The sequence below is a fragment of the Myotis yumanensis genome, unplaced genomic scaffold, assembly GCF_028538775.1.
Source record: "Myotis yumanensis isolate MYYU_CA2020_CCGP unplaced genomic scaffold, mMyoYum1.0.hap1 SCAF_22, whole genome shotgun sequence".
NCBI lineage: Eukaryota > Metazoa > Chordata > Mammalia > Chiroptera > Vespertilionidae > Myotis > Myotis yumanensis.
Genome location: NW_027223773.1, coordinates 4,785,498 through 4,797,839, shown reverse-complemented (window position 1 = coordinate 4,797,839; position 12,342 = coordinate 4,785,498). Strand labels below are relative to the sequence as shown.

Sequence of the window (12,342 nt, the reverse complement as noted above, 5' to 3'; positions counted from 1 at the left end):
GTCTGCATTTCCCACTTTTGCAAAAAGGATCCCACTTCTTCAAAAAGTTGAAAACAATGAGCACAGGACCCAGAAATTTCACTTCTGGGCGTGAAACCAACAAAATTGAAAGCAGAGTCATAAAGAGATGGCTGCACACCCACGTTCACAACCGAGTTGTTTATTCAGGACAGCCCAAGAATGGGAGCAACCCAGGCGCCCCTCGACGGATGAAAGGATAAACAGAATGTGGTCTCTCCATACCATGGAATAGGATTCAGCCTTAAACAGGAAGGAGATTCTAACACACGCTACTACTACGTGGGTGAACGTGGAAAACATTCTGCTCAGTAAAGTAAGCCAGTCACAACAGGTTAAATACTGCAAGGCCCCCCTTACAGGGCGCACCTGGAGGGGCTAATTCATAGCCCCAGGAGGTGCGATGGCGGCTGCCAGAGCTGGGAGAGGGGAGAATGGAAAGCTATGGGCTCGTGGGTACACAGAGTTTCGTTTAGCAAAATAAAACGAGTTTAGGAACTGGTTACATAACAAAGTGAATGTACTTAATCCAAGTGAACTGTGCACTTGCAAATGGTTAAGATGATAAATTTTGTTATATGAATTTACTACAATTTTTTAAAAAATCTCTCGCCCGGCCGGTGTGGCTTGGTCGTTGAGCATTGACCTATGAACCAGGAGGTTATGGTTCAATTCCCAGGTCAGGGCAGAGGCCTGGGTTTCAGGCACTATCCCCAGCATGGGGTGTGCAGGAGGCAGCCAATCGATCGATGATTCTCTCTCATCATTGATGTCTCTCTCTCTCCCTCTCCCTTCTTCTCTGTAATCAATCAATAAATACATATATGTATATATTTTTTTAATTTCTCATTTAAAAAAAAACAAAAACAGCACTACACTTTTACTAAGTCCTTCCTTAGTGAAGGTGGCCACAGCCCGAGACTCTGCACTTGGCTATAATTAGGCGCCGCGTCCGTCCTAACCCTGCGGACGTCATCATGTGCTACCAGCATCTGTTGACAGATCTCATACCCGGCATATCACTGAAATGGCAAGTGTGGAGAAGGTGGCCCACAATAGAAGCAAAGGCATTTGCCCTCGCCCTGTTCCAGCAGCGTGTCTCATCGGACAGAAATAGAGGCCGGGGCTCGGCTGCACAGCCCTCTCGGGTCCATATTATCTCCGGGACCCGGATCGTTTATACCAAAAGTGGAAGCAGAGGTCCTTCCGGAGCTGCTCGGGCCTGTGTGTTTCCCCCTCGTGTCTACAACACTCAGCCTATCTTACGAAAGAAAATAAATTCTCATTTTTGAACGTTTTAGCATGACCTGGAATCGGGATCAGAAAGTATAATCGTCTCTTAATAATATACTTCAAGTGCTAGACAATGATAATAGTAACACAGGAAACCAACACCTAAAAAAGAAATTGCGAAGCCATTATATCCAAAAATATTGTGAATACATTTTAAAAAATTAAATATGGCAGAAGACTTATGTCGATATTTGCGAACGGACATTAGCTCTATTCTGTGACTGTACCATACTTTAAAAACCAACAGAAGCCACTGTGATGAGTCTATTCTAAAAAGTGATGGGCAAATGACCACATGACCCACACTATCTGTCCAATTCCTTAGCTATTATACTGGACAAAGCAATCTTTGAAACAAAGACAGAAGTTTTTTTTAACCCATGAAAAATGTAACAATCAAAATTGTAAGAAAAATTTTTTTAAAGGAACACTCACTGCTAGGAATCAAAGTCACTTTTTCACATCTTGCTGATCGGTGATGCATCAGCTCGTCCAAATGACACATTAATAATCCTCAGCCCACACATCTCCCTCGCAATAAGTCATGAAAGACCGTGGAAGGTTTGAGATTTTCATTTTTCCTTTATAGATCCAACTTCTACTTAGGACTTCCATTCTCTGGTTTCCAAGAAGGTAGGGATGGTTGGAAGTCTTAGGAACTAAGGTGGGAAATGAAATGTAGCTAAATTCAAGCTTTAAAACAATAATAATAATAATAATAATAATGGTATTTTAAGAGAGACGGTGGACAATAAAACAGAAATCCTGCTTGGTTATTTAATAATTATCCAAATATGAGATCTCTCTCCTTCCAGCTAACATTCGGTTGGGAGGGAAGGACAGGATGTGTCTTCCAATCCTATACTGATTCGCATGAACTACGGAGTGATCACGCACAGTGTCGGCCGTGGCGGTTCCCATGCACACACTTCCACGCACACATGTGGTCAACAAAGGTCATCCACTTAGCAACAGGACCTAAGAAGGGAAATCCATGTTGCTCCACCCCCACCCTCCCCCCAGCCCCCAAGTAGGGGGAAGCACAGGGCGCCTGGGTTAGCAGGTCTGTGCTGGCAGCAGGAGGGGGATTATCTTCCTGGTGAGCATCCCTGCTTGTCCCAGCCAAGGGATCAGGAAGAAACCCTGAAGAGTGGAATGTTCCACTGGGCCCCGGGGAGTGCCAACCGGGGTGGCATGGGGCGCTGAGGGCTGGCTCGGCCCCTGGCCCGGGCACTGACCTCAGGGACCCATAAATAGAGTGTGAATCATCATGGCGTTATCGTGAATGTCCAGGGTTCGGGCAGCACCGCCTCGAAGGAGCCCGGGACACTCGGGAAAGGGTTTTCAGTGGCTGTTGGGGGGCAGCCCTGTGAGCACAGCGGGGCCAGGAGGCGGAACTCGGGGGCCAAGGTCACGGGCTCAGGGTCTGGTCTGATGGGAGTCGGACAGAACCATTGAACACCGTTCGCTTTGTCCTCTCGTGTCACTCACACGCGCGCGCACAGGACACCTGGCTTCATGCCTGTCCCCGGACGTGTCCCCTCTCACCCGGCGCCCGGCCGCGAGGACCCGGACAGCTCGTCCCACGGCCGGCGCCCGAGGGCACGAACACGGCACGTGGGGGACAGACCCGTGGGGGACACGGACACGCGGGGGGACACGGCACGCCGGCTGACCTTCCTCTGCTGCTTCTCCCAGGCGGGGTCCAGCAGCAGGTCGCGGTCCCATTCCTCCTCCTGGATCATGTACTCGTCCTCATCGTACACGTAGTTGTACTGCACGCCGGGCTCGATCTGGTTCATGGCGCTGGGTGTCGGGGGCTGCGGGCGGGCTTGGACTAACAGGCGGCGGCGGAGGCGCTGAGACGCGGTGGGCGCGGGCGGTGGCGCGGCGGCTCGAGGAGGCGGGCGGGCGGACTGGCGCTGGGTCCGGGCGAAGCACCTGCTCCGCGGCCAGCGGCTCAGCACCGCTTAATACCCCCAGTCACGTGGCCTCGAGCCCCGCCCACTCCCCGCCCACCCGCGTCTACGCCCCGCCTACGCCCGGCCCATCGAGCCCTCGCCCCGCCCGCTCCCTGTCTACGCCCCTCCCACCCTAGCCTTCGCCCCGCCCACTCCCTGTCTACCCATCCGCGCCCTCGCCCCGCCCACTCCATGGCTACGCCCCGCCCACCCTAGCCCTCGCCCCGCCCGCTCCCTGTCTACGCCCCTCCCACCCTAGCCTTCGCCCCGCCCACTCCCTGTCTACCCATCCGCGCCCTCGCCCCGCCCACTCCATGGCTACGCCCCGCCCACCCTAGCCCTCGCCCCGCTCGCTCCCTGTCTACCTCCCGCCCGTCCACGCCCACCAGCCGCATCGCAGCAGGAGCAGGGCGGCTGTGCGAGGTGCAGGGACTCCTGGCGGCTCCGGGACCCCGCTCCCACCGCGCCCATCTGTCCCTCTGGCTCCTGCGGCTGGACCCGCGGGCGACTGGGTGAGCACCCTGATGGGTGGGTGCACATGGGCCAGGAGGATCCCCCACAGCCTAGGTCCCTGACCACCCCCAACGTTTTCCGTACATCGTGTGCATATTCACCTTTTCCGTATAGCTGAACACATTCACTAGCTAGCTCTCACACACGTCACACATACACCCCTAAAAAGTAACGTTTGAGAGCCACAGAATTCTCTCCTCTCCCCCTCCTCTGCGTCCTCACCTGGGGAAATCGAGGCAAGGGGACTTGGACCCACCATCTTAAAATGTCAGGAACCCAAACCATGGCAGGAAGGGGCAGCCCTCACCTGCCCCTCATCCGTTTAAAGGAACTGACCACGACGAAGCCGAAACCGGTTTGGTTCAGTGGATAGAGCGTCGGCCTGCGGACTCTAGGGTCCCAGGTTCGATTCCGGTCAGGGGCATGTACCTGGGTTGCGGGCACATCCCCAGTAGGAGATGTGCAGGAGGCAGCTGATCGATGTTTCTCTCTCATCGATGTTTCTAACTCTCTATCTCTCTCCCTTCCTCTCTGTACAAAATCAATAAAATATATTTTAAAAAAAAATAAAGGAACTGACGATGGAGGAGCGGCAGCCAGCTTCCTGTTACATGTCCACCTCGCCCTGATGTGTCCACTCAAGTCTTTTCATCCCGATAGCGTTGGCTAGCTCTTCCCTGCAGGAACCACGAAAAGGTCACTTGGGACAAGAAATTTGAAAATTTTCATCACATTTATGATGAGCCTGCTGTAACCTAAACACTGCTTAGGCACTGGAGATATAGAGATGAGCTCATAGGCAGGGCTCTTACTACCTGAAGCTTGTGTTCTGATTGAATGAAAGTTGCTCACAGATGCTACACAACTGTGGTTCCGGGTTACTAATTTGTTGAAGTGTTTCAAGCTGAGAGTATGCCTGGATTTATCATTATTGTTACTTAGAATTTTTACATCCCTTCGTTTTATTTCTGTAAAAAAGTCTTTGGAAAATTAGCAAATACTTCGCATTAACAGTTAATAAAGCATTTGCGCTGGAATGGGCAAATCCACAAGGGCAGGATTTTGTCCTGTTCACAGCTAGAATTGCCAGCAATTAAAACTGTGCCTATTTCGCTTTGGGTGCTCAAATTTTTGTTGAAGGAATAAGTATCCCTGGAAACAGCGGCTGGCTAACTTGCTTGGGATTTAAAGTTTATATTTTGGGTTTGAAATCATACTCTCTGAACAAGTTTATCAGTAAAATCTGACTATGAGAAACTTGATCAACAATTACAAGATCTGCTCGTCTTAGTCATCAAATTTAACTGCAGAAACTTCAAGTTTCAGATGAGATTTTAAAAAGGCACTGATGTGCCTTCCTATGTGGGGGGAAATAAATGAAAGAAAGATTTTCAAGACTTGAAGAGGTTATATAACCCATCCAAGGCCACACAGCTCAAATACAAAGTGGGTCATTACAAAACCCATACATTCAACAGGTCGGTCTTTTTAGTTTCTTAATGTGTGTGTTTTTTTTTTCTGGACACACTTCTGCATGTTTCTGTATAATCTTTCTAAAATGTCATTCCAATGCAATCTTTTTGGAAAAGATTTGTCAAGAACTGTAAATTGACCCTTCGACCCAGAAAATCCGTTTTTATGAATCTACCCAACAGATCTGGACAGATGTTCGGTGTGGAAGAGGCTGATGAAGGAAGTGATGGAACAGCTCTAAACTTGTATGTCGTGATTTAGACATGAAAAGCAAGTTGCAGAAGTGACTTCTCTTGTGGAAGAAAGTTACATATGTCTCTGAAATGTTTGTATTTAGAAGAAAACATTCCAAAGTGTTCATAACCGTGAGCCGTGGGGAATGGAGGGTGGAAAGACGGGGAACTTCAACTATTTATTCCATGTGGTTTTGTGCTATTTGTTTTTCCCAGTCAGTACCTGTTATGTTTATGATAAATGAGTGCCTCTATGACTCCAGGGGTGTTCTCGCCAGAGAACAATAGAACATCAAGAAATAAAATCTTATCTGTTAATCCAGTTTAACTTTGCATTCAAGGTTTTGTCCGCCTACAGTTGGCTCCCATTGAACTTGCTGTCAAGTTAGAAGGTGGATGAACACAGAACCGGAAAGCAGCGAGGGTCAAGAAGAGATAAAATTCAATCCCATTGTTATTATTTATTGCGAAGAACAAACTTAAAACAACATGAAATCCTTGACGTCTTCAACACTCATTCTCCTCTGCCCACTGTTCTCTCTCCTATTGAGGATGTTGATGCGGGGTTCAGAGTTCCTTAAGAAAGTGACAAAGGGCGGGTAGGGGGCCTGCCTATTCAACAGCTTGAAGGTATTTCAACTTGTTTGTTATAAATGTATATTTGTAAATGTCAGACTTTCTTTGACCCTGCAGACAATTAGTGTTGACAGGTTCTTGTGAATGCTTTCAGAATTTTTGTATGCACAGTCACACATAATAAGTACTATTTTTAAAAAACTTAGAACTAAACTATCTGAACTAGTGTGCAACTTCCGTTTTGAATTGTAACATGCCTGCAAAAGTGATTTCTTTTGTGGAAGAAAATGACATATGTCTTTCAAATGTTTGTATTTAGAAGAAAACACTCCGAAGCGTTCATAACAGCGAACCACGGGGAATGGAGGGGTGGAAAGAGCATGGGTCCGTGGGCTGAAGGGTCTTGGATTTGTTTCCCGTCAAGGACACGTGCCTCCGTTGCAGGTTTGATCCTCGGCCCTGGTCAGGGCACGTGTGGGAGGCAGCCAATCAATGTGTCTCTCTCACATCGAAGTTTCTCTCTCTCTGTCTCCCCCCCCCCCCCCCACTCTCTCTAAAAATCAAAGGAAAAATATCCTCGGATGAGGACTAACAACAACAAAAAGTGTCATCAGTAAGATCGGTGAACTTGAAGACTTAGCAAGAGAAATCATTGAAATGTATAACAGCAAGAAAAAAGAATTTAAAGAACAAAACAAAAGCAGAATATCAGTGAGTGGTGGGACATCCAGCAACGTAATATGCAAGTGACTACTCCCTCAAGAAGAAGGCTGAGGGAGGGAACAGAGAAAAACATTTGAAGAAATAACAGCTGAAAATCTCCTGAACTTCACAAAAACTATAAACTCATCGATCCAAGATAATCAGTGAACCTGAAGCACAAGCAACATGAAGAAAGCTCTATCCAATTGCTCAAAATCAATGATAAAGAGAAAATCTTAAAAGTAGCCAGGGGAAAAAAGACATGTTTTACCTGGGAGGCGGGGCGGGGAGGAGGGGTGGGGGGAAGGGGATTGGTAAGGTTATAAGCAGGTGAGGGTTCCAGCAGAGTCCGGAAGCACTGTGAGGTGAAGACAGCAGGTGACCCTCTTCAAGTATTAAAAGAACACTGTAAACTCAGACTTCTACACGCAGTGAAGATATAGTACAGAACGAAGGCAGGTACTTTTTCAGGCTCATAAAACCTGGAGGAGTTCATCACCATCAAGAAAGGGTAAGAGAAATCCTTCAAGCGGAAGGAAATGACAGCAGGTGGGACGTAGCCATTCTAACCGGTAAGCAGCGGTGCCTCGCTGCTGTTTTAATTTGCAATTCCCTGATGACACGGATGTAGAGAATCTTTCATAGGCTTATTTGCATCTCTCTCTTTTCTTTTTCTAAATGTATTCTTATTGATTTCAGAGAGGAAGGGGGAGGAAGAGAGAGATAGAAACATCAATGATGAGAGAGAATCATTGATTGGCAGCCTCCTGCATGCTCCCTCCCCACCCCCACCCACTAGGGATCGAGGCCACAACCTGGGCATGTGCTCCAACCGTGACCTCCTAGTTCATAGGTCGACACTCAGCCACTGAGCCACACCAGCCGGGCTGTAATGATCCTTTTAGAATATTTGTACGGCTTAGAGTTCTCAACCTGTGGGTCGCGACCCCTTTGGCGGTCGAAAGACCCTTTCACAGGGGTCGCCTAAGACCATCCTGCATATCAGATATTTACATTACAATTCATAACAGTAGCAACATTACAGCTATGAAGTAGCAACGAAAATAATTTTATGGTTGGGTCACAACATGAGGAACTGTATTTAAAGGGCCTGAAGGTTGAGAACCACTGGCTTAGACTCATGCAGTAACTTCTTTAATCACGAGCATATTTTGCAATTAGCAAATTAGCAACGATTCCTCTTTTACAAATGAGCATGAATGGAGACCCCAAAAGAAACCAACTCAATATGCATCTACCAATATTAGTTACCAGGGGACACTGCGCGGGTGAAGAGCCGTGAGGATTCTGAAAGGGTCCCCAACGTGGACATTCAAAGAAAGCGGGGTGTCCCAAAGGGGCTGGAACGAGGGCCATGCTCGCCATGAAGACGCGCTCGCCCTTGGCAGCCCAACACGCACGGCGACAGGTGGAGCGCCTACAAATAGCCTTGGCCTCCGAGCGGAAAAAATGAGAAGCTGGGCCAAGGCTTTCAAAGTGACTTAGTGACAGGAATGCCAGGGGCAGACCTGAGGATACAGGGGGGCAGTCACAGGCTCACGGAGGACCTGGGAGCGCGCAGGCCTCCCGTTCTCACGCCGGCCTCGCAGACGGGGACAGTGAACCCCAAGTCGAAGGCCGAGCTGGGACCCAGCTTCCCCTCTGAGTCCAGCTTCTCATCAAACGCTCCCTCAGTCCCTGTCAATACACCAAACTGAGCCACTTTTTTTCTTTTCTTTTTTTTAAAATATATTTTATTGGTGTTTTGTTTTTTGCTTTTTTACAGAGAGGAAGGGAGAGGGATAGAGAGTTAGAAACATCGATTAGAGAGAAACATCGATTCAGCTGCCTCTTGCACGCCCCCCACTGGGGATGTGCCCGCAACCAAGGTACATGCCCTTGACCGGAATCGAACCTGGGACCCTTCAGTCCACAGGCCGATGCTCTATCCACTGAGCCAAACCGGTTAGGGTGAGCCACTTTTTTTCTTAATCCTCACCCAAGGATATGTCTCCATTGATTTTTAAAGAGAGTGGAAGGGAGAGGGAGAGAGAGGGAGAGAGGGAGAGAGGGAGACATTGATTGATTGCCTCCTGCACGTGCCCCAATCGGGGCTAGGGATTGAGCCTGCAACCCAGGTACGTGCCCTTGACCAGAATCGAACCCGGGGCCCTTCAGTCCTCAGGTCAATGCTCTAGCCACTGAGCCAAACCAGCCAGGGCTAAACTGAGCCACTCTGAACTGAACGTTTCCCGGGACAGTCGGGCTGTGTGGCCCCTGCTGAACTTTGACGCTGGTGGAGAGTGGAGGCAGCGGAGTGCACCTGTCGGCTGGGTTGTTACCTGGAGGCCGAGGAGAGGGCCACGGGGCGGGGGTGGGGGGCTGGGGAGGGATTGAGGAGCTCTGGGCTTTCATCCCAGCTCCACCTGTCTACTCATTGAACACGTCTGGCATTTTGATTTCTTCATCTTTAAAATTGGGATATGAGCTGGCTTTACTGGGAAGGTGACTGTGAGTACTTAACTGAGGAAATGGGCCATTTGCTGCCCCATAAATTGCTCTGTGGGTGAGTAGAGAGGTAAATATGAGCTCTAGGCCTCGCTGCTTCACCCTGCCCTTCATTCCATCATCCTAGGAGAAGGTCAGGCCACATGACCCCAAGATCGCTTCCATTCCGAAATCCATCCATTAGTCATTGCGACCCATGAGCATGAGACAGACCGCCCCTCCCACCCCCAGAGGGCTTGTTAAAATGCAGATGGGGCCCTAGCCGGTTTGGCTCAGTGGATAGAGCGTTGGCCTATGGACTGAAGGGTCCCAGGTTCGATTCTGGCCAAGGGCACATGCCCGGGTTGCGGGCTCAATCCCCAGTAGGGGGTGTGCAGGAGGCAACCAATCAATGATTCTCATCATTAATGTTTCTATCTTTTCCTCTCCCTTCCTCTCTGAAATCAATAAAGAAACATATATATATGTGTGTGTGTGTGTATATGTGTGTGTGTGTGTATATATATATATATATATATATATATATATATATATATAAAGATAATGCAGATGGGGCCTGAGACTGGGCATCTAATCAGTTCCCAGATGGTCTAGCTCAGTGATGGCAAACCCTTTGAGCTCGGTGTGTCAGCATTTTGAAAAACCCTAACTTAACTCTGGTGCCGTGTCACATAGAGAAATTTTTTGATCTTTGCAACCATAGTAAAACAAAGATGTATATTTTTGATATTTATTGTATGTATTTAAATGCCATTTAACAAAGAAAAATCAACCAAAAAAATGAGTGTCATAGGTTTGCCATCACTGGCTCTAGCTGCTGCTCTGGGGCGGGGAGTGGCGGGCAACCTCGCCGCTCAGAACCGCGCTGTGGCAGCTGTGAAAACAGTGCGTTAGACCCCATAAATCACGGAGCCGGTCCTGGTCCTCGTGTAGGCTTTACAGATAAACTGTAGGTAACGAACACGTGTCATTTTGGAAAGTCTTAAGAAGTACTAAGAACCTGTAAGCTGCTTCCACACCCAAAGAAACAGGCTTATTTAGAAATTGCTCTTTTAGTTCGTTACAGGCATTTTCACAGCCCGCTCATCCACCCGGCAGAGGCTGCTGTGCACACGTGGGCAAGCCCTCCGCCACGATGGGGTGGCGTGGGATCCAGTCTCACCCGCCCCCTCTTCTCCCTCCCTCCTCTCCCATCTCAAGGCTCTAGCTTCAGTGAGTCAGTAAATATACTTTTACTGATTTCAGAGAGGAAGGGAGTGGGGGAGAGAGATAGAAACATCAATGAGAGAGAATCATGGATCGGCTGCTTCCTGCCCAACCCACACTGGGGATCGAGCCTGCAACCCGGGCATGTGCCCTGACCGGGAATTGAACCGTGACCTCCTGGTTCATAGGTGGACGCTCAACCACTGAGCCACGCCGGCCGGGCTGGATGTCTGCATTTCAAAGATGAATGCCTCCATGGAGAAAGCAGTATGACTGCATAACTCTACGTATTTTTGAGGGCACAGAACTTCACCCTTTGAATCATAGCTTTCCAGACCCCTCTGCCCAGCCTCTCTCTCAGACTGAGTTGCTCCATGGTCTTGGTTCTGAAAGAAGGGATACTTTAGGGGCCCAACCCGAAGGTGTGGCCGCGTGAGACCAGCCACATGGGCGAGCTGGCTGGGAGCGGAGTCAAGGTCGGGGAGGCAAAATGAAGACATCCACTTCTTTTTTTAGGACGGGATTTCCTACACTGGCATACCTCTTGTTTTCCTTTCTGTCACAGCTAATAAAAGCACTCGGGCTTTATATAGTCCTACTAGTGACCCGGTGCACAGATTCGTGCACATCGAAAGGAAATTAATTAGAAGGTGGCCGGTGGGGTGGGACTGGGTGAGAGACGGGCCAGATACACCCTGGAGCCAACCTCCCGCTGCCCCTCCCCGGCCAGCGGCATCTGGGGTGGTCCCATGGCTCGAAGGGTGTCTGTGGAGTGAGCGGGGTCCCTCTGGCAGGTGGGGTCCCTCAGCTGGGCCTGCAGGGCCTAAGGCCACTGGAAGAATGTTGATCCATCCCCTGCCATCTCGGTGCCAACCGGCTCCTGCCCTGTCTCTCTCAGCTGAGCCAAGAGGAGAAGAGCAATATTTTGCATACAGCTTTTCAGGCGATGATTATCTCATCCGAACACGCTGCTGGACTTGAAATGAAAATTATAATTCTACATTTTCCTGTGAAAGAGCCGCTAATGACTGGTTGTTCTGTTTTCAGAAACAAACATCAAAAATCTGGCTGTAACATTGAAGACGGGAAGGAAGAGAAGACAGATAAAGTACAGCATGGCTTGGCCGGTGAGGCTGAGTGGTTGAGCATCGGCCAATGAACCAGGAGGTCAGGGTTCAATTCCCGGTCAGGGCACATACCCATATTTCGGGCTTGATCCCCAGTAGGGGGCGTGCAGGAGGCAGCAATCAATGATTCTCTCTCATCATTGATCTTTCTCTCTCTCTCTTCCTCGTCCTTCCTCTCTGAAATCAATAAAAATATATATATGAAAATAGAATAAAATACAGCACAAAGGGCTCTTTTCCACCACCATCACCATCCACAGTCACTTATTTATCAGGAGACCAGAAAACGCATTCTCCCAACTGGGATACGTCTGAAAGTGAAAGGTGGCTGTTCACGGTCATGTGGGGATGATATCCTAGGAGTTGAGCTCTCCTTACATACACCGACTATATGTAACATGTTACATGTTGGGAATATAAAGAGGCAAAACATGTAATTTCTCCCCCAAAAGCTTAAATTTTAGGTGAGGAGAGAAGATATTTACAAGGAAGAAACACACCACCAGGCAGCTAAATCAGGTGTATTGACACTAAGGAGGTAATTTTTTCTTTTAATATATTTTTATTGATTTCAGAGAGGAAGGGAGAGAGGGAGAGAGAAAGAGAGAGAGAGAAACATCAATAATGAAAGAGAATCACTGATCGGCTGCCTCCTGCACGCCCCACACTGGGGATGGAGCCCACAACCTGGGCATGTGCCCTGACCGGGAGTTGAATGGTGACCTCCTGGTT

The 12,342-nt window shown here is 48.9% G+C and overlaps 1 protein-coding gene across 2 annotated transcripts in view; it reads right to left on the bottom strand.

Annotated features, from left to right (window-relative positions):
- The window catches only part of ACTN2 (actinin alpha 2), a 43,906-nt gene extending 40,668 nt beyond the window's left edge, over positions 1-3,238 (bottom strand). Inside the window, exon 1 of one of the 2 annotated variants that reach the window (XM_070401374.1) lies at positions 2,988-3,238. In XM_070401374.1, the coding sequence (XP_070257475.1) occupies positions 2,988-3,113 (126 nt within the window). In that variant the 5' untranslated portion in view covers positions 3,114-3,238. The remainder of the gene's footprint in view (positions 1-2,987) is intronic. The other variant, XM_070401376.1, reaches the window with a different exon arrangement.
- Between the last annotated feature and the right edge of the window lie 9,104 nt (positions 3,239-12,342).